Source organism: Bufo gargarizans, chromosome 2 (assembly GCF_014858855.1).
Source record: "Bufo gargarizans isolate SCDJY-AF-19 chromosome 2, ASM1485885v1, whole genome shotgun sequence".
Taxonomy (NCBI): Eukaryota; Metazoa; Chordata; class Amphibia; order Anura; family Bufonidae; genus Bufo; species Bufo gargarizans.
In genome coordinates this window covers 197,459,683-197,481,845 of record NC_058081.1, presented here as the reverse complement: position 1 = coordinate 197,481,845, position 22,163 = coordinate 197,459,683, and the positions used below count along the sequence as shown (strand labels likewise).

Below are 22,163 nucleotides of genomic sequence, written 5' to 3'. Positions count from 1 at the left end.
GTACCAGACAGCATTAGTATCAATTCCCCTAGACTCTGCTGGTACAGATCCAGGGCATCTGCGGTCATGCCATCTTCATCCTGCATTGATATTGACAATAGAAGGGATGTAAGAAGTTCTAGCAGATGATCTCGCTTTCCACTACTTGTTCTGATGACTTCATACCTTCGCTACTGCAGCCGAGGCCACTTCCAAAGCAGCAAACAGACGTGGCTTGTTCTGGGACATCTCTTCGTTAAAATAGATGTTGATTCGTTTTAGCCAAATATACACATATTAGTATGAAACAACATAGCAATGATAATGTATGAAAACAATATGAATTTCTGTACTGTCCGTGGTTTCTTCAAGATCTCTGTCCATTTACAGCATTTTGAAAACAGCTATTAGACTAACAAGAAATAAAGGCCGAATATTTGGCCTGAGATAAATCCATTACATTCTTTGTAGTACTGCTTCTAGGTAAGAAACCCACTCATAGGCAAGCTACAGTATGCAGAGAGTACAGTAAACTAACAACTCCCTGGCTAAGAGCGGTGCGCTCCGATTGGATGCGCTTCTCCCTGGCTAAGAGCGGTGCGCTCTGATTGGATGCGCTCACAGCCAGGGAGAAGAGAACCGCCCCCAGCTAAACTGCGAGTCTCCGCCTAGTCCACTCATTATAATTTAAGGCGCCAAAATCAACGGGGCCCAAGAGCGCACAAACGGGGGAGTCTTTGGAAAAAATAAATAAAAAAATGCCATGGCATCAGAGGGGCCGCCCTATAAAGGAAAGACCATAATTAGACTAGGGGTAAACTGATGAAAGGTCCTCTTTTAAAGGGCCACTGAGCTTTTAAAGGGTTTCTGTCACCAGAAATATCTAAAATTCTGTCACCAGAAATAAACCTAAACTGGCTGACAGAGGCTCCGTTCTCCCACCTCTGTCACCTCCCTCCAAGTCTTGATTGATGGCTAGGCAGCGCTCGCATCCTCCTGCTGGCCCTGAGTGCATGGTAAATCTTGCACCTGCGCCGTGCATCAATCGGTGGGGGTCTTGGCATTCAGACCCTCATCAATTTTTGATATGTTGCCATGACATATCAAACATTTTTGGAAAGCTTAGTGACCCTTTAAATTCTGCATCATTATTGCTGCCCCTACTGCTGTAGTGTGCAGTTATTTCCTAGTTTTCTTGTCTGTCATTTACTATTATACATTACAAATACATGACTAAAAAGGTCATGGCAAACAAAACAAGAAACTTGTATAAAACAAAATCTGTTCTGAGCTGCCCTTCAAAAGGTTCTGGATCTCACCTTTCAAGAGTTCCCGAGATGATATAGTCTGTTGCAGCAGGCTCTTATTGTTAGATGACACCAGGAACTTTAGCTCCTCAGCTCTGGACACATACTGACAAACCTGTAACATGTGCACATTAGAACTTTAGTCCTAAACAGGCAAGACTGAAAACTCACTTTTCTCATTCGTATCATTGGGGGACACAGTCTTAAACTTGGTTATAGCTATTGCCACTAGGAGGCGACACTAAGCAAAAAAAGTGTTAGCTCCTCCTCTCAGCTATATCCCTCCTGCAGACACTGAGCTAATCAGTGTTAGCTTAGTGTCCGTAGGAGGCAGACCTCCCTGCTTTGCAGGTCTGCTGAATTTTTTCTTTTCATTCTTTAACATTTTTCTCTTTCTTACCTTTAGCTGGGATGATGGCAGTCTCCAAGCTGACTGCATTCCCACCCAGGAGACGGGAGATCAGCTGCTAACCCCTTCCTTGCCTCAGTGCTACTGTGCTGAGGAAAGCACTTCTAGGCTCTCTGCTGAGACTTGCAGTGTCGGTTATTAGTACAGATGGATGTGGGTGCAGTTCCCTTAGGTTAGGTCAGTTTGGTTAGAATTGAGAGATTATATATATATATATATATATATATATATATATATATATATATATATATATATATATATATATATATATATTACACTCATATTACACTCACCGGTAATCCGGTTTCCTGGAAGTCTCCATGACAGCACAACCTGAGATTGACAGGAAAAAACCCAGAGAGGTTAAGAACCCCACCCCTTCCCCTCATCTCCAGTGTATTTTTAACAGAACCAGGAAAGGGGAAAGGAACTATTAAAGGAGTCTGAAAACAATAAAGAAAAAAGGGTGGGATATGTGTGCTGTCATGGAGACTTCCAGGAAACCGGATTACCTCTCTGTTTTTCCTGTCCTATCAGAGGAAGTCAATATCAGGCTGTGCTGTCATGGAGACGACTGGGGAAATATATATTATAATAAAAAAAAAAAGTATTTATATATTATTCACCCTTGGAGCTATTTGGTCTGTCTACGCCTAGTTCCTATGCCATTCTGTAGGCAGAATTTTTTTAAACTACTGCTGGATACATACGTCCTATAGCGCAAGCGGAATCCTGGTTCTACCGCCAGATACCGCACTCCCTGTAGCTTGCCCTCTTTCTCTAGGCGGAGTAGTTACATGGTAGCATTCCCTCCTTCCATAGGCGGAGGTATTGCATGTGCTCTGGATGCTGTACAGCTTGTAGCATACCCTCCTTCCACAAAAGGGGGAGTAATTGCACTTGCACTGGATACCTACAGCCTGTAGCATTACCCTCCTTCCACAAAAGGCGGAGTAATTGCACTTGCACTGGATACTGTCATTCTGTAGAATTACCCTCCTTCCATAAAAAAGGCAAAGTAATTGCACTTCCAATGAATACTGTACATTCTGTAGCATTACCCTCCTTCCATAAAAGGCAGAGTAACTGCACTTACACTGGATGCGGTACTGCCTGTAGCATTACCTCTTTCCATAGGCGGAGTACTTGCACTTCCATTGGGTACTGTATAGCCTGTACCATTACCCTTCTTCCATAAACAGGGTGATAGCACTTCCATGGGGTACCATACAGTCCGTTTCATTATTCTCTTTCCATAGGGGAGTAGTGCCACTAACTCTGGACGCGGTACAACCGGTAGCTTTACCCTCCTCCCCATGGGCGGAGTAATTGCAATTCCAGTGGGTGCCGTTCGGCCGGTAGCATTACCCTCCTTTTTTAAAGGACGGAGTGTCTTCACATTTCTTAGGCCTCATGCACACGACCGTTCTGTTTTTTGCAGTCCGCAAATTGCGGATCCGCAAAACACGGAAGCCGCCCATGTGCCTTCCGCAATTTGCAGAACGGAGCAGGCAGCCCATTGTAGAAATGCCTATTCTTGTTCGCAAAACGGACAAGAATAGGACATGTTATATTTTTTTGTGGGGCTATGTAACGGAGCAAAGGATGCAAACAGCACACGGAGTGCTGTCTGCATCTTTTGCGACCCCATTGAAGTGAATAGGTCCGCATCCGAGCCGCAAAAAGGATGCGGTCCAGAACAACAGGTCTTGTGCATGAGGCCTTAGGCAGAGTATTGGCACCTTCGGTGGGCTCCTGTACATCAGGTTGCATTGTTCTCCTTCCATAGGCAGACTATTTACACTACCACAGAAGTCCTGTAGCACTACCCTCCTTCCATGGCGGAGTAGTTGCACTATCACTGGATCCTATGCTTCCGCTAGCATTCCTCTCCTTCCGTAAGAGTATTTGCACTTACTCCGTATACCTTACATTTTGTGGTATTACCCTCTTTGTATAGAGTGGTTGCTCTACCACTGGTTCCTATACAGGCTATTACATTACCCTCCTTCATTGGGCGGGTAACTGAACTTCCGCTGGGTACCATACGCCCTGTTGCATTACACCCTCCGCAGGCGGAGTAATTGCACTTATACTGGTCTCCTTTCGGCTTATCCCCTTCTATAGGTGGATTAGTGGCACCACAATTGCCACGTAGTTCCGGTAGCATTGCCCTCCTTCTATTGGTGGAGTAGATGCACAACCAGTAGTGCTTACACTACCCGTGGATTAATAAGTTAGAGATACTTGGCAAAACGATTTGCCAAGTATCTCTAACTTATTAGTTCAGCATTTGATATTATGATGCAATTTTGTACTTTATTTGGTTTGCAGTGAGCTGTTGCATTGCTTGTTTTGTTTAACAGTCTTGTTCTCAGCCATAGCAACCTGCCCCTGCGCTTTGGGATGTGCTGACTGACCCCCTTTTTCACTACCCGTGGATTGTGTCGGGTTTCCCTCTTCAGTCAGCGGAGTGATGCTCTATCGCATTTTCCATCTTTCTTAGATGGGACAGTAGCTGACAGGATGTGGACTCAACACGATCGACATCCATTCTCTGTCAGTAGGTGGAACAGATGCGCTGCTTGTCAGTTTCCTTGCTCCTCAAGTGGAGGATGGCGCTAGCACCATGTTCTGGGTGTTTACTGCTGTTTGGCCTCATTCTCAGGGGGAGCCTCTCCTGTGGTCCTGGAAATCATAGTTGGGCTATGGCCTCCCCACTATGAGGCAGCCTTGCGCTGGCCATAGATTTTATGGCTACTCTTGTTCCGTGCCCCTACTGTGGGACTCTGTTTCAGGGGTAGTATTTCTGTTCATAGTCCCCCTTCTAGGGGGTAAAAACCTTCTCGCTAGTTGTAGCTGTGATACTGCCTACATTTCCTTATCACAGCTGGCACTGTGCTCATGTTCTGCCATTACCGGGTGTGATAGCTCCTCCAGGCCTTATATGTATAGGGTTCCTGAGGCGCTGGCTGTCAGGTACTCTTATACTCTTATTCCCTATAGTATGTTCATCTGCCCATACCAGGACAGGTTTCAGCTGGTGGGTTTGCTCACTTCTCATGGATATTAGTACAGCTTTCGGTGCATGGTATAACCTGCCGATTTCTAGGGCGTGGGCTTCAAGCCTTTACAGGTAGTGCATTGCCTCTACCTTCTACTACGGTGACAGCCTAGATGCTGGTTCCCTACTGAGCTGCATCAGCCTTTTCTACTTCTCCCCTTTCGCAGGGAGAGTAGTTGCACTTTCTCCACATAATGTTACTGCCTGCTCGGCTAGCCATTGGGGTCTCGTATGCCCACTTTCTGCTGTGGGGTGCCTGCGCAGGTGTTGTTGGTACAAACTGATTAGCTCAGTGTCTGCAGGAGGGATATAGCAAATAGGAGGAGATAACACTTTTTTTGCTTAGTGTCGCCTCCTATTGTCAATAGTTATAACCAACAGATTTTACGACAAGTACAGAAATCTATTTTTTTTAGTAATATTGCATAATGCATCCTAAAGCGAGATTGCATTTTATCATTCTTTGATAAGCACAATAGGAATGCACTAAGATAAGGCAATGGGCACAGAGGACAAACCTTAGAACGGATGGCTTCTTTTCGCCGAACATCTGTTTCATCTACAAAAAAATAATACAGTAGTTAAGATATATATTTTTTTTATCAGATACAACTTCACTGAATAAAAAAAATTAAATACTATATTAAAAAGAGAACCCGTCATCAGAACAGACCTATTAACTATTTACTGTACATGCCCCCCTATACCAGCTGCACTCTTTCAGAAACTACTTTGGTTGAAGCTCACAAATATGGCGTTTTTTGTGAAAAATCCACTTTGAAAATGTATCTGACGTCATCAAAACCTACTTGCTGGAGTAATTGGGGCGTATCGCTGGATGCAGGGAGTCATGGAGTCATTCCCTTTATCCTGCCCACCTCACTCTCACAGGCCTCCCCTTTCCTCTTTGATGTCAGCGCCTGGCTGTGTGAAATCTCGTGCAGGAGAGGAAATTTGTTCCGCCAATGGGATTCTTGCATGTGCTGTAAGTGGAGGTGTATACAACTCAGCCTCAAGTGCTCACTGTCTTCCACCAGTCTAATAGTCATGTTCAATCTATATATAAATTCTCATACATAAGATGACTCTTTATCGAGCCACAGAACCACTATTACCTTTCTAGCTTGATAGCGAATGCGTTTCAACACAATTTAGATATCTTCCACTAAAGTGAGATTATACACCCACCATACAATACAGGTCAATGGAATCAAAGGAATACGCACGACATACTAAATACAAGACATCATTCCAAAACCGTCCTAATGGAATACCCAAAACATATAAAGTCAGATGGATCCAACCAACATGTAGGACACTGAGCTTCCAGATACATCCAAATCGGGTACAAGAATAAAGGTGTCCAATAAATTTGACTAACAAATACAACTAAGAGAGTTTATGAGCCTCACTGTTATGGTACCTTTATATGGGACGATGATCTAGCAGATTGTTGGGAAGGAAGTGTTCCTTCCCGACAATCTGCTGATCGCTAGCAGAGGAGATAAAAATGCCTATTCTTGTCAGCAATTGCTCTCCGCATCCATTTCATCCCCATAGAGAATGAATGGGTCTACACCTGTTCTGCAATTTGCGGAACGGATGCGGAACCATTATTACGGACGTGTGAATGGAGCCTAAGGCCTCTTGAACACGTTTTTTGTAAAAAAAAAATAAATAAATAAAAAAACACCTATATTCAATGCCAATAAAGCCAAGAGACAGGGACTCACCTGATAATGATGGGGTGTTGTACCAACCAGGATGGCGCTACCCCGATGTGCGTTTCGGCGTGCCCCCGGACGAAGGCACGCCGAAACGCGCGTCAGGGTAGTGCCATCCTGGTTGGTACAGCACACCATAATTATCAGGCGAGTCCCCGTCTCTTGGCTTTATTGGCATTGGATATAGGTGTTTTTTTCGACAACTGGTCATTATTGTGGATTGCCTCCGGTTTGGACATTATAGCACTTTTTCCATATTCTCCTTATATGAACTATTTTCTAATAGTTGTCAATTATATTACATCTGGATACGTTTGTTATTCATTATTATATCTCCTTTTGATACGTGTGCAGCACCAGGATGGCGCCTTCTCGGTCACTCTCCTTCATTTTTTAAACGGCATATTATATATATATATTACCGTATTTTTCGCCGTATAAGACGCACCGGCGTATAAGACGCACCTAGGTTTTTGGGGAGGAAAATAAGAAAAAAAATATTTTTAACCAAAAGGTGTGCTGTGGGTTTGGAACTAGGTGGTCTGTGGATGGCACTGGGGATCTGTGGATGACGGACACTGTTATGGGGGGATCTGTGGATGACGGACACTGTTATGGGGGGATCTGTAGATGACGGACACTGTTATGGGGGGATCTGTGGATGACTGACACTGTTATGGGGGGATCTGTGGATGACGGACACTTATGGGGGGATCTGTGGATGACGGACACTGTTATGGGGGGAACTGTGGATGACGGACACTGTTAGGGGGGAACTGTGGATGACAGACACTGTTATGGGGGGATCTGTGGCTTTCACTGTTACAGGGGGATCTGTGGCTGGCACTGTTACAGGGGGGGATCTGTGGATGGCACTGTTATACATGTGTCATCCACAGACCCTCCCAGCCCATAACTGTGCCATCCACAGATCCCCCGCCGCTCCTGTATACTAATATAATATGTCTTATTCAATTAATAGTTATTAAATATGCCTCTTTATTCCTAAAAGTACCTTAAATCCGAAGCGCTTCAGTACAATGCCGGCAGGCCGGGCAGCCGGCGCGGCGCGTCACTCACTGACGTCACTTGCCTGCGCCGCCTGCTTCATTCATAAAGTAGGCGGCGCAGGCACGTGACATCAGGGAGTTACGCTGCCGCCCGCCCAGCCTGCATACTACTGAAGCGCTAAGGATTTAAGGTACTATTAGGCATAAAGGGGCATATTTAATAACCATTCATTGAATATGACATATTTTATTAGTACACCGGAGCGGCGGGGCGGGCCTTTAGTACAGTGACTGCACCGCCCCGCCGCTATTGCCGGCCCCAGCTCCTCCTCCCAGTCCCTCCCCGAGTCCTCGCTCTCTTTACATCGCTGCCAGCAATGTAAAACTGACTGCATTCGCCGTATAAGACGCAGGGGCATTTCTCCCCCATTTTGGGGGAAGAAAAAGTGCGTCTTATACGGCGAAAAATACGGTATATTTTAATTATAATAAAAATCATATTTTTACATACGGTATTATGAGCTCCGTTCTTTGTTTATTTGCTTGTTTCACTCGGGAGCTAATACCGAGTTATTTGCATAGGTGACCTATTGTTCTGTTGGGTGGACATTGTTTCCACTCCAACCATTTGGCCACCTCTGGTCTCTTTTTCTTACCATAAATGAGGGCAACATATGACAGAAGGAGAAAAGCTGAGCTCTGTGATATAGAGCTTTATATGATTTGGAGAAGGAATAAAATGCAAGAGTAAATCCTGCCAGGACTCTCATGAGAGACAGTTAGAGTCCTGATGACCCCATCCACAAAGGACGATTGACAGCTTTCTCTGTATCAGTGTGTGCACACAGAAGCAATTGCTCTGCTTCTGCAACTACAACCTAAGTTGATTTTAGTAGAAAAAAATAATTGTAAAAGAAATACTTACAGTGTAGGGCAGGGATGAAGTATTCTAGAGCTCGGCAGTACAATGTGAGGGCAGCTGAATGCTCTCCTGCTCCATCTTTCTCTACTGCTTCCACTACAAAGGCAGCCTGTAAATAAAATAAATAATAACAGCTAAAAGTAAAAAGGGACAAATGTATTTTTTAATTGAAATAAACTATATGTATAAAACGATTACATAGTATAGTATTACATAGAATAACCTCCATATATTTGGTATCAGAGGGGCAAACTGTACTACAAATATATACAACTTGCCCTTAAGAAAACAAGACCTAATGTGCTTGTTTAAAAAAAAAAAATGCCATCATGGAAAAATTTAACATTGGGTCTCCCCTTTTAGAACATAAATGGCTGAGTCCAAATGGGGTTAGTTGTTCTTAAAAAAAAAAACGTAAAAGAAAAAATCAAGGATACTTACAGCTTTCTGCAAAGATTCTGCGCATGGCATGTGCGCCAAGTCCACAAATGGGTGGTTGAAGAAGTCTGGGAATGAAATTCGGAGATCTGGGTCTCTTACCAACAGCCGCTGGAGCAAATCACGACATTCTGGGGAAACCCGTGGTCTTGTTGGAAGCTACACAAGTAGAAACAAAAATGAGGTTCAGAAAGCTGTCAGTCTCAGAGGTGTGTATTGGATTATGTCCTGAGAGAGGCACACAAAGTTGGATTACTGTAAAGCTGGTCTCATGCAAGATTATCCACGCCAAAGGGATCCATGGAAACTTAATAAGCAAGGCTGCTTTCACATATGCGATTTCCTTTCCGGGTTTGAGATCCGGCAGAGAATTTCAAAACCGGAGAAAAACGCTTCGGTTTTGTCCCCATTCATCATCAATGGGGAGACAAAACTGAACAAACTAGAATGAAATGCATCAGAATGCATTCCGTTCCGGTTTATTGTGTTCTGTGACCAGACACAAAACTGCTGTCCGGCATGGGAAAATGAACAAGCTGGATCCGGAACAAAAACCCATGTAAGTCAATGGTGCCGAATATTTTTTGGACACTAAAAAGATCTTAGTTTTCGATATAATACAACCGGATACGTTCTGAACGGATGCAACCGGTTGTATTAATCGAATGGAAGTGTTTTACTGTGCTTTTTCTATATGCAGCCACACTTGGCTCAACAGAGCGTGCATGTGTCCTAAACCGGTAGAGTGGAGTAAACTTATCCCATGTACAAAAAGATTAGGTATTTTAAAATCCAATGTGCCTGATCCTTCTTCCTCCACAAGATCTACTGTCAGGGAAGATTCAGGCGGCCCCCAAACATATTAGGAGGTATATAGGTAATGTTATAAATGGTAATGTTTCCTGCATATGATGTGATTTAATAAAGAGGAAGATTTTATGGGAAGAAAAATTAGTGCCGGAATAGTCTTTTTCAATTTCATATTAGGAGGTAAGCTCATCCTGCTGAAATCCATCTAGTGTGTAAGACCAGCTTAAAGGGGTTCTCTAGGTCTAGTATTTAACAACTCACCTATGCCTAAGATAGGTCATCAATATCATGTCTCTGGGGTCTGACACTCCGCACTCCCGACAATCAACTGTTTGGGAATAAAACAGCTCTTTTCAATGTGTAGTGGATGGAGCTGGTTATTGCAGTACTGCTCCCATTCACTGCACTGGGTGCAGCGCTGCAGTATCCAGCTCCGTCCACTACACAGGAGCTGTGCATTTCTAGGGCTTATTTCTCATCTGTCTCATGAAGAAGGGGGGACAGGCTTTGACCATGGATTATAGCTGTTGCCACTAGGAGGCGGACACTAAGCACACAAAGTGTAAGCTTCTCCCTCTTCAGATAAACCCTTCCTACAAGGACCAAGCTAAATCAGCTACAAAAGGTAGCCCTCCCGTTCGGCCTGGCCACGGCTCCCAGGGTCTTTACGAAGGTTATGGCGGCAGTCATGGCCCTGCTCCATGCTAGGGGGATCATAGCCATCCCTTACTTAGACAACATCCTGTAAGGGATGGCTATGATCCCCCTAGCATGGATCTAGTAATCCTCCTCATGCCTACTTATTAAGTTATGAGGCTATACATGTTATATGACCGTTATCTCCCCCGACTCTCTCTTAAAAATGCACAGGCCAAGCATGCATGTTTATTTCAGTGGGGAATAAGCTAATGTCAGATTCTTCTTTCTACCAACATATGCCATCCAGGGGACGGCGGACAGCTTGAACATGGTTCTAGACACCCTGTAGCGCTTCGGATGGATCCTGAACAGGCAGAAGTGTTGTCTTTATCCATCGCAGTGGTTGACTTATCTGGGTATGGTACTGGACACTTGTCAGGCCAAGGTGCTCTTGCCTCCAGAAAAACTATCCGTTCTCAGTCTTCAGATTCTCCCCTTGTTACAGCCAGCTCCGGTTCCCATTCGTCGCTGCATGTGGGCTCTGGGGCACATGGTCTCTGCCTTCGAAGCAGTTCCCTATGCTTAATTCCATACCAGAACGCTTCCGTGAGCCATTCTGTACAGCTGGGATCGCTCCCCAGCCTCCTTGGATCGGCCAATGCGTCTCCTTGCCCCAGTGCGCCGGGCCCTCAGATAGTTGACGTTGGGTTGCTCGTTCCTCCCTCTCCGTTGGAAGGTGTTAACAATGGACAATGGACACAAGCCTCAGGGGTTGGAGGGGGGTGGGGGGGACGTGTTGGAAAATCTCTTGTTCAGGGAGTATGGTCACGCGAGGAGCGCTCCCTTCCAATCAATGTTCTGGAGTTGAGGGCAATACGTCTCTCTCTGCGACATTAAGCCGACCATCACAGGGGTTGTCCGGTGCGGGTTCAGTCTGACAACTCCACGGCGGTGGCATACATCAATCACCAGGGCGACACCCGGAGCCCGGCAATCATGGGGGAGACGGCGCCGATTCTCAGCTGGGCGGAGAAACATGTTCCGGCACTGTCGGCAGTTCACATACCCGGCGTCGACAACTGGATCGCAGACTTCCTCAGCTGGGAGTGTCTCGATCCTTTTTCTGATGGATTTGTTTGGCTATTGTGGAAGCGCACTGTGTTAAGGACCAGGCCCCTTCCGGGTGACTGCTCATTCAGCTCGGGCAGTGGGGGCCTCTTGGGCAATGCATCACGGGGCTTCAACCCTTCGGATGTGCAAGGCGGCTACTTAGTTGTCTTTGCATACTTTTTCCAAGTTTAATAGAATAGAATGCACACCTTTGTGTCTGCCGACGTGTCTCTGGGGTGTAGAGTTTTGCAGATGGCAGTTCTTTGATTGACGGGAGGGTTGCTTGTTATGCCCACGCTTGGGGACGGCTCTGTAACGTCCCATGGTCAAAGCCTGTGTCCCCCAATGAGATGGATGAGAAAACTAGATTTTTGCACATACGGTAAAATCTGTTTCTCTTCCGTTCATTGGAGGACACAGCTCCCACCCATTCTTTTGTTTAAGGGCCTTTTAAGGCCTGTGTGGTTCTGAGTTTGTACATAGTATGATTTTCTTGTGTGGCTTCTCCTACTGCTTTTGCACTTAGGCTGGGTTCACACCTGAGCGTTTTACAGCGCGTTCAAACGCGCTGTAAAACGCTCAACACATGAAAACCAATGCTTCCCTATGGCCCTGGTTCACACTTGAACGTTTTGTCGCGCGTTCCCGTACATAGACTTTCGGGAACGCGCGACAATGGGAGTTCGCTTGTCTCTGTATGCGCGATTGTAAACGTTGGTACAATCGCGCATACAGAGCGCTCCTTACAGAACGCTCAGGTGTGAACCCAGCCTAACTGATCTAGCTTGGTCCCTGCAGGAAGGGTATAGCTGAAGAGGGAGGAGCTTACACTTTGTGTGCTTAGTGTTCGCCTCCTAGCGGCAACAGCTATACCCATGGTCAAAGCCTGTGTCCACCAATGAACGGAAGAGAAACTGATTTTACGGCAAGTACAAAAATCTAGCTTTCTGTCACGGGAGTTACTTCCAAACAGCTGATAGATGGGGGAGCAGGTTGTCGGATCTCCGATGATCTAATATTGATGGCCGATCCTAGCGATAAAGAAGCCAGAGTACAGGATATCAGGCAGTATAAATTTCAAAGTTCTGAACCCTGCGTATCTGCTATAATGTGCCTGAAACCTGGTAATTACACTGCTTCTATTGTGCAGACACACACAAAACATGAACACAATGATACAAAAGGCAATCAACAGTACTACATGTAGGGTTATGTTGAATGGCACCACCACACTAGTATTATGGGTGTATTACACAGCCAATTTAACAGGCAATTGTCGGGAAGGAAGAGCTCCTTCCTGGTAATCGTCTGCTCGCAAGCAGAGGAGACTGCCGCTATAACATGCAGGCAATCTTCTCCTCAGTATAGGGAGGAGCGATTGTTATGCCATCGCTCTTCCCTACACTGAATCATTCTTTGCCAGCAGCAGATCGTAATTAGACACCACGATCTGCTGCCCGCAAACGGCAATTTTTTTTAACATGGCAAAAGATTTGGATTGCCCGATGAAAAAGAGTTTGCTCATTCATCGGCAGCAGTATTACACTGCCAGATGATTGCTAACAAGCATTACTAGGAATGCTCATTAGCAGTCATCTGCCGATGTAATACACCCTTTAGAGTGCTGTATAGTCTCTTTACATGTCTTACCTCAATACTTTGGTTGCTTCTTATTTTTTCTTCCAGTTCTGAGAATGACCTAGATGCAAAAGGTGCTCTCCCAAATAAAGCCTCTAATGTGAAAGAGAAGTGACTAATGACATCCACAGAGCACACATGAAAACAAGAGATATATCTAGAACAAACACTTCATTCTCCAGCTACTATGGAATTCTTAGCACACCATCTTAAGGCAATCATAATTTTACATCAATAAACAGCATGTTGAGAAAGAATGAATACGTCTAGTTTTAAAGGGGTTGTCCAGGACCGTAGAGATGAGTAAATTGATCAGTACAATTTGTCTCATCAACAAGAATTTTTCACTTATGAGGGTTTGTTCCAGCTAGTGGCACATGAACATCTGCTGCTGCTCCCCACTTGCTCCGCTACTCAGGGCAGAGTTGCACAAAGGCCATGTGACTGATGGTTAAGACCAGAAAACAGGCTGAAGAAGAGGATGCAGAGCCACTGCCCAGTCCAACAACTGAGAATCAGATAGACCCCCCCCCCCCTTTAATTCAGGTGGTGCCTAGACAGTAGTACAACATAAATCAGTTTACTTAAAGGGGTTCTGCAGTTTTTTTAGACTGATGATCTATCCTCCGGGACTCCTGCCGATCAGCTGTTTGAGAAGGCAGTAGCGTCGCGGCCTTCTCGCTGTTTACCGCTGGCCCAGTGATGTCACGACTATTATCACTGGTCTGGGTGGGGCTAAGCTCTGTTCACTTGAATGGAGCTTAGCCCCGCTCAGGCTAGTTGATACTAGTTGTGACGTCCCTGGGACTGCGGTAAAAAGCAAGAAGGCCGCGGCACTACTGCCAGCGCTGCTGCCTTCTCAAACAGATGATCGGCAGGGGTTCCGGGTGTCGGACCCCCGCCGATCAGATGCTGATCTATCCAGAGGATAGATCATCAGTTTGAAAAAACTGCAGAACCCCTTTAAAGCTAATGAATTCCTACTCATCTGAGGTCTATTACTATGTTTGAAAAAGAAAATCAACAAAATAGAAACTGTGAATAAAACTGTATATTGCACAAGTTATAAATGTACATAAATGTCAGATACAGAGATAGTATAAAATCAGCATGACAAAATGGGCTGCATTATTAGCCTGAGATTTCTTACCATACAGAATAACCCCAACAGACCAGAGGTCTACTCGAGCGTCATAGTGTTTCCTGCATACAATCTCAGGAGCCATATACAGAGGAGATCCTCGTAGTGACTGAGGCTCATCCTGGCATGTCATGTGCTGGGCAAACCCAAAATCTACAGGAAAGATTAATCATTTATTACCAAATCAAAAATTACTAATTCAACAGCATAGGCTAAATAATGACAACTTGTAATACTGTAGCAGAATTCATCTAGTAATCCTCCTCATGCCTACTTATTAAGTTATGAGGCTATACATGTTATATGACCGTTATCTCCCCCGACTCTCTCTTAAAAATGCACAGGCCAAGCATGCATGTTTATTTCAGTGGGGAATAAGCTAATGTCAGATTCTTCTTTCTACCAACATATGCCATCTGGGGAGAGTTGGGTAGAGAATGAGCTTACTCACCAGCAAGCTTAAGGTGCGGCCTATCAAGACTACTAAGAAGAATATTTTGAGGCTTAAGGTCCAAGTGTGAAATATTTTTCTCATAAAGAAATCTCAAAGCGCTTGCTGAAAAAAAAGGAGAAAAGAAAAGATGAGTTACTTTATATTTTAATCAATCCTGCCTGCCGTTAGTATATTATCAGAAACTAGTCCAGGTCCTGCCTGCCATTAGTATATTATCAGAAACTAGTCCAGGTCCTGCCTGCCATTAGTATATTATCAGAAACTAGTCCAGGTCCTGCCTGCCGTTAGTATATTATCAGAAACTAGTCCAGGTCCTGCCTGCCGTTAGTATATTATCAGAAACTAGTCCAGGTCCTGCCTGCCGTTAGTATATTATCAGAAACTAGTCCAGGTCCTGCCTGCCGTTAGTATATTATCAGAAACTAGTCCAGGTCCTGCCTGCCGTTAGTATATTATCAGAAACTAGTCCAGGTCCTGCCTGCCGTTAGTATATTATCAGAAACTAGTCCAGGTCCTGCCTGCCGTTAGTATATTATCAGAAACTAGTCCAGGTCCTGCCTGCCGTTAGTATATTATCAGAAACTAGTCCAGGTCCTGCCTGCCGTTAGTATATTATCAGAAACTAGTCCAGGTCCTGCCTGCCGTTAGTATATTATCAGAAACTAGTCCAGGTCCTGCCTGCCATTAGTATATTATCAGAAACTGGTCCAGGTCCTGCCTGCCATTAGTATATCATCAGAAACTAGTCCAGGTCCTGCCTGCCGTTAGTATATGAACTTCTGCTCTATCAGTTTTAGGGCCTCTACATTTTACTCCATAAGCTTTATATTTCTATACTGGATGTGGTTTTGCCATCACCATCAAGCTCATGATCCAAAGCCAGAGTTTTTCATGGATCCAATCTGCCAAAGGACACAGCTGTCACCTGCCGCTTGCCCTGGATCCTAACATCTTCGTCGGCTCCAGTGCAGTCCCTAGGCCTCATTGCTCATACCAAGAGGCCGGATCAAGTCTGCAAAGAAGCAGATGCACCCAAGGACAGCTTAGGAAGCCAGGTTACTGCCATTTTTGCAACTTTCGATTTGCTGGTTTGTATTAATATTTTAACCTGCTTTACGTTTCAGCCAGTTTCTAGGTCCTCTGCACCATGATAGGCTCCATGTTTTGGGTGGAAAACCCATGATCAGTCAGTCATATCTATCTTCATATATCTGTTTGGAATTATGGGAAATATAAAATCCAATGCACCATATTTCTATAAGTCACTGCTTACAGTAGGTACAGTTCAGCTAATAAAAGTATATTATGGACCCGCACATAACGCAGGTCTGTAATGTAAGAACTTGTGTGTCCTCTAAGGTGGCGCCAAAGACTACACTAGGATCTGAATAGTTGATAGAAGCAAAAACAGCTTCCTCGTTTGCTTGATCTTCACCTACCTAGTTGCTGAAGGAAAAGTTTAGTAACTTTCTCTGGAAGAATACGCCGGGTCCGGATAAATCGAGAAAGGTCTCCCCCAGCACAGTACTCTGTGATCAGAAATATGTAGTCTCGGTCCCACTGTGCTCAGCAATCCATCCAGCACATGTAAGAAAATAACGGCAAGTGAACACACAATATTTCTCTACAATACATCTCACCTTCAGTAGAATAGGGTGCTTTTCCCCTGCTTTGCTGGTTTTTTTCTTTGGCTTAAAAGGGGTTGTCACAATAAAAAAAACAAGATTTTTGTATAACTTACCAGTAAAATCTCTTTCTCGCTCTTCCTTGGGGGACACAGGAGACCTTGGGTATAGCTCAGCTCCCTAGGAGGCGTGACACTAAGTGAAAACTGTTAAGCCCCTCCTCCAGCAGCTATACCCTCAGCCTGGAGAGAGAGACTGCCAGTTGTGTGTCCAAGTAGTGAGAAAAGGCAATGACAAACAATGTGGAACCAACCAGCCAACTACCCAACGGGGTAAACAAAGTCTGTAACCATGTAGAAAAAACAAATGAATGGGTGGGTGCTGTGTCCCCAAAGGAAGAGCGAGAAAGAGATTTTACTGGTAAATTATCTTGTTTTCTCGCCCATTTTCCTTGGGGGATACAGGAGACCTTGGAACGTTCGAGAGCAGTCCAAGAGGGGAGGAACCACAGCTCCAAGAACCGCCGTCTGCAAAAATCAGGCGGCCCAAGGCAGCATCCGCCGATGCACGAGTATGCACCCTGTAGAACTTGGTAAAGGCATGCAAGAAAGACCAGTGGCCTCCGTGCACAATTGTTCGGGTGAAGCCCGATGTCTATGGGCACAAGAGGCACCGACCGCTCTGGTGGAATGAGCGGCGACCCCGAAAGACGGAACCTTGCCCCGATGCGGTAACCAATTGATGAAGCGGCCGAAAGCCACCTTGGAGGCCAGCAACCCTATGTGCGGACCTTCCGTTACCACAAAAAGAGTCCGAGCGTCGAAAGGAGCCGATGATCTCCAAGGAAATCTTCAAGGCCCGAACAACGTTCAAGCAGCGCAGTGTCCGTTCCCAGGGGTGGAAAGGACGATGGCCTCGTTGAGAAGAAAGGCAGATACCACCGTCAGAAGGAAGGAAGAAAACGGGCTGGAGAACAGCCTTGTCGTGGGGAAGAACCGAAAGGCTCGGAACAAGAAAAAAAGGCCGCTAATTCAGACACCCGTCTGAGAGACATGATGGCCACAAGGAACAGGACCTACAGGACAGAAGGCGTAGAGAGTAGAGATGAGCGAACTTCTGTTTTAAGTTCGGCGTCTAAAGTTCGGCTTCCGGTTAGCGGAGAATCCCGATCTGGAACCGGATATGGATTCCGACTTCCGTTGTGGTCCGTGGTAGCGGAATCAATAATCGGCCATTATTGATTCCGCTACCACGGACCACAACGGAAGTCGGAATCCATATCCGGTTCCAGATCGGGATTCTCCGCTAACCGGAAGCCGAACTTTAGACGCCGAACTTAAAACAGAAGTTCGCTCATCTCTAGTAGAGAGATCTTCTGTAACGGCTCGAAGGGGGAAGCTTTGAGCGCCGAGAGCACAATATATTGTGCCCAGGACGGTACCGAGGAACCAATGACCCTTCAAGGAACAGAGTCCCAGTCCTAGGCCGACTGGAGAAGGGACCGACCCGTGGGGAGAGAAAGGCGGAGTGGGGGGGAACGCCCCGCTTCCCACAGAAACTCAGGTAAGATCTCCAAGACCGACAATAGATCCTGGATGAAGCACGGCCGAGAACGAAAACTAGCGAGCCCGCTGGAAATCGCCTAGGCAAGCAAGAAAAAAACCGACCTGATCAGGCGCAGACCAGTAGCACGGGCGGAAGAGTCCGGCAAAGCTGGTCAATCGGCCCATGAGCAACTTCGTCCCGTAGCCACCCGGAGTGGGGGAGCAGGAGAGCGGACGGAAGGAACCGAAAGGGGTCCGTCCAGTAGCCGACAGATGCCAGGACAAGTCAGGCTAAAGTTCTATGTCGATGGTGCCACCGGAGGAAGGGAATCTTCCATTCCGGTGAGGGAGATTTAAGGACAATCATTGACCGAAGAGTAGTCCTCAAGCAGGGACAACAGCAGGAAGGGATGAAGATGGCCTTGCTGTAGAAACGCAATGCGGCTACCCCCAGTACAACAGGAAGATGGTAGTCGCGGAACAAAATAAAAACGGCAGGTAAGGCAGAGGCAACTAACCTCGATACGGATGAGGTATAATTGAGGGCATCATCGCTACCTCAGACTCGAGCGAACGGACTACCAGTCCAGTGAGTGAGAGACGACGGCCTACCATTTAAGGGCCAATATGGCAAGGAATAGAAGGTAAGTGCCGGAAGCGCTACCGTTACCACTGTAGAGACCCAGATTCAAGCCTAGGGGTCAACTTACCGAGAAGGTAAGTTTACAGCAGGACCCCCGCTTAGAACGGAAAAACGCAATCTGTCACCTAAGCGTGAGGACAGAACGCGGAAGGCACGGCAAGTGGGCACAGCTAGTGTGAGCGAGGGAGACCGAGGTCACAACAGGAACTCCGGAACCATTCAAGTCAACAACCATACTCTCCCGAGGAGAGGGCTGTGAAGGAACAGCCTCTGAAGCCTGACCAGGGCAGAAGCCACATCAGAGGGATATGCTCTGAGCAGGAGCCAAAACAGAGTCGGCGAGAAGAAGCAGTCGAGCAGGAGGAGTGGGTAACAGAGTAGTCAGAGTAGGACAGCTCAAAGGCAGAACACCCGATACTCTGTGTGTCGCCCGGCTCACCGCCTCGCAGAAGGCGAACACCCTGAAGAACCCAAGGTGGAGGTCCCCGGACCTGGCATAACCGAAGCACCCAAGAAAAGTTGGGTGACCTTTCAAAGGAGAGCAACCTAAACCTGGCAGCAGAGCAGCACTAAAGTGCAGAGGGCGCCCAAAGGAAGGACTGATACCACACCACATCCGAAGAGGAGGGAATGGTAGTATGTGAGGGAACCGTAGTCCCGCCAGAGCCAACTTAGAATTCGAAGGGCGCTGCAGACAGCCCTCTCGTCTATGAGACCGCTTGCGCAGGGAAGCAAAGCAGCAGGAGGATGCAATGGGTACACATCCAGCAGCCATGAACACTCCACGGGTGGAAGGGCCAACGAGCATGGTCGATACTGCCACAAGCAGAACCGCAAAATACTGTCCAAACCCGAGAATGAGCACCGCCTAGCTCGGTGCAGGCAGATAGAAAGTAGACAGCGCCCGGACCAGGTGGAAGAAGAATGATCTCTCCGGAGAAGAGAGTAAGGCATGCGGCTAGCATCGTAACCCAAGGGAAACACGTATGTTGCGAAAGGAAGGGGGACATACGTAGGGTCAGCCACGTAATCGGTGAGAATGCCAACCCACCTACGGAAGGAGAAGGCATACACGGCCCATACAATGCACAGAACGCGCATGAATGTTCACCCACTGTAAATATTCACTCTGGGAAGGGGGCCATCGACAGAGCCCCACAGTATCTACAGAAGTGCAATATGCCGCCTGCAAGGGAGTCCTGCACAAGACTAATACAGTATGCGATGTAACGCAAACAGTCCGCCTAGAAAAGGGAGATATGCACCTGGCAGTCACTGCATTCGGCAAGAGTGTAAAGGCCCGTCTAAGAAGGGGGTGATGCTCAAGACCAGTACCGATTTCATCGAAGTAGGGCATACCATATTCCGCCCAGAAGGGGGGGTCATGCACTTGGCCGCACTGAATCCAGTAGGAACACAGGAAGTCCACCTAGGGAAGGGGGACATGCGCATGGATACCATCGCATTAAGTGATGGTGTAATAATCCACCTAACACCGTATCCCGTGAGAGTGCAACTACCCCACCAATGAAGGGGGACATGCACGAGGCCAGCACAGAATGTACAAGGTCAGCCTTGAGTCCCACGAGTGCGCAAAATTCCGCCTATGGAATGAGGGGCGGTCATGCATATGGCCAGCACCGCATCCAGTGGGAGTGCAAGTCCAGTGAGAGTGCAAGCACCCCGCCGAGGGAAGGGGGTCATGCCATTGCCAGCAACGTACCGGCGAGAGAACAACTACAGGAAGTGAGAGCGAATTATGCCGCCGAAGGAAAGGAGGCATGCACATGGCTGACAGCGAATCCAGTGAGTGCGCATAATTCCGCCTATGGAAGGAGGTTACACACGTGGCCAGCACCTCCAGTGAGAGTGCAGTATTCCGCCTATGGAAGGGGGGGCATGCACATGGCCGTCAGCAGATCCCGTGAGAGTGCCGAATTCCACCTATGGAAATCGTGTACATGGCCAGCACCGTAGCCGGTGAAAGTGCAGTATTCCGCCTAAGGAAGGGGGTCACGCACATGGCCAGCCCGCAGCCAGCGAGAGTGCAGTAGTCCGCCTAGGAAGGGGGGAGTCATGCACAAGGCCAGTACAGTAACCGGTGAGTGCGGAATTCCGCCTATAGAAAGGGGACATGCACCCGGTCGACACTGTACTCTGTGGCGGGGTGCAAGATTCCGCCCATGGAAGTGGGCAGGTACTTTAGCCAGTGCCGTGTCCGGGCAGCGCAACATGCCGCCTATGGAAGGGGATCATGCACATGGCCAGCTCTACCGAGATCAGGCTGCAGCATCCAGCGCAGCCAACAAGAATGCCATAGCGTACAAACTTGATACGTTTTTTTTTTTAAGGGCACAGATTCTGAGAGGTAGGAAGGGGCCACCATATAGGCCTATGAGGAAGGCCCAGATCTCAGAGGGCCTCCTCTATATGGGAGCCGGCCCATGGAGATGGTCGGTTCCATAACAGGTTAATTGAGATCCCGCCTGGGGGCGGCGCAGCGATCCCCTGGGGGGAGGAGGAACCTCCAGGTGGGAAGAATTCGCGCCTGGGAGACGTTTGCTCGCCCTGCAATTAAGGCAGGAGTCGCGGCCTAGTAGGCCGCGAAGCTGGGGCTTAAAGTTGCGGTGCCCAGTTGACTGGGAAGTACCGGCGGTCGACCGGGGCCTGGAGAGACCCGGAGCGGCGCAAAGGCGTTCGCATGTGCAAACCGGCCACGGGCCCGGAAGAGTCAGGGGGCCCGGAGAAGAAGGGTCGGAATTGTGGCCTGGTAGGCCGCAAAGCCGGGGCCTAAATTTGCGGCGCCCGGCCGACCGGAATGTACAGGCGGTCGGCCTGGACCTAGAGAGACACGGAGCAGCGCGAAGGCTTCCGCATGTACAAGCCGACCGCGGGTGCCCACCCCGCGGGTCGGAAAAGTCGGGGGGCCCGAAGAAGAGAGGCCGGAATTGCGGCCTAGTACTAGGCTGCAAAGCTGGGGCCTAAATTTGTAGCGGGGGGTACCCGGAGCGGTGCAAAGGCGCCCACATGTACATGCTGGCCGCGAGAGCTCACCCCGCGGCCGAAAGAGTCAGGCGACCGGGAGCCCGTGAATCCCCATAGCAGGGTCTGGCAGAGGAGGGTTTGGGGGTAGTTTGGCGCGGGCCTCCCGGCCCTGCCACAGGAAGAGAGGCAGAGCGGCTATACCATGGCTGCCAATGCCCAAGACCGGAGGAGCGTTGAGGTGACCGCCAATGTCCCATGGAGGTAGGGGGCAGGAGGGGAGGGAAGCTAGGAGCATGGATTGCAGCCCTTGGACACCCCAGGAGCCAGCCATTATCAGCCATTTCAGGGAGAGGATGATTGTAGGACAGGAGACACCCAGGAGCCAGCCTGCCCGAGCATGGGGGTCAGTCACGTAGGAGACAGGGGGGGGGGGGGGACGTAGGGCTGGAGAAGCCACTCTCTCACCATCAGCCGTCTTCACCCTCAGTCCGTTCCAGCAGGGTCGCCCCTTCAGCTACTGGCACCGTAGTGGCAGGACGCTGGAAGAGGGACTTGGCATGCGGGCGACCCTTGCGCTGGCGGGATGCAGGGGAATTAGGCTGCCCTGGTCCACGTTTGCCTTCTGTGGGGGAGGCAGCAGTGCGGATGACTGGCACTGGCGCAGCGACCCCGGGAGAAACAGAGAAGTCTAGTGCGTCTCTGTTGTTCCTGAAGAGAAGAA

The 22,163-nt window shown here is 47.8% G+C and overlaps 1 protein-coding gene across 3 annotated transcripts in view; it reads right to left on the bottom strand.

Annotated features, from left to right (window-relative positions):
- Positions 1–22,163, bottom strand: part of ULK3 (unc-51 like kinase 3) — a 38,136-nt gene that overhangs the window by 10,047 nt on the left and 5,926 nt on the right. For 2 of the 3 annotated variants that reach the window (XM_044279872.1, XM_044279873.1), the window contains 10 exons: positions 16,085–16,205; positions 14,643–14,747; positions 14,201–14,344; positions 13,063–13,145; positions 8,857–9,012; positions 8,419–8,524; positions 5,278–5,318; positions 1,299–1,401; positions 166–230; positions 5–80 (listed from right to left, as the gene is read on the bottom strand). In XM_044279872.1, coding sequence (XP_044135807.1) covers positions 5–80; positions 166–230; positions 1,299–1,401; positions 5,278–5,318; positions 8,419–8,524; positions 8,857–9,012; positions 13,063–13,145; positions 14,201–14,344; positions 14,643–14,747; positions 16,085–16,205 — 1,000 coding nt within the window. The remainder of the gene's footprint in view (positions 1–4; positions 81–165; positions 231–1,298; positions 1,402–5,277; positions 5,319–8,418; positions 8,525–8,856; positions 9,013–13,062; positions 13,146–14,200; positions 14,345–14,642; positions 14,748–16,084; positions 16,206–22,163) is intronic. The other variant, XM_044279874.1, reaches the window with a different exon arrangement.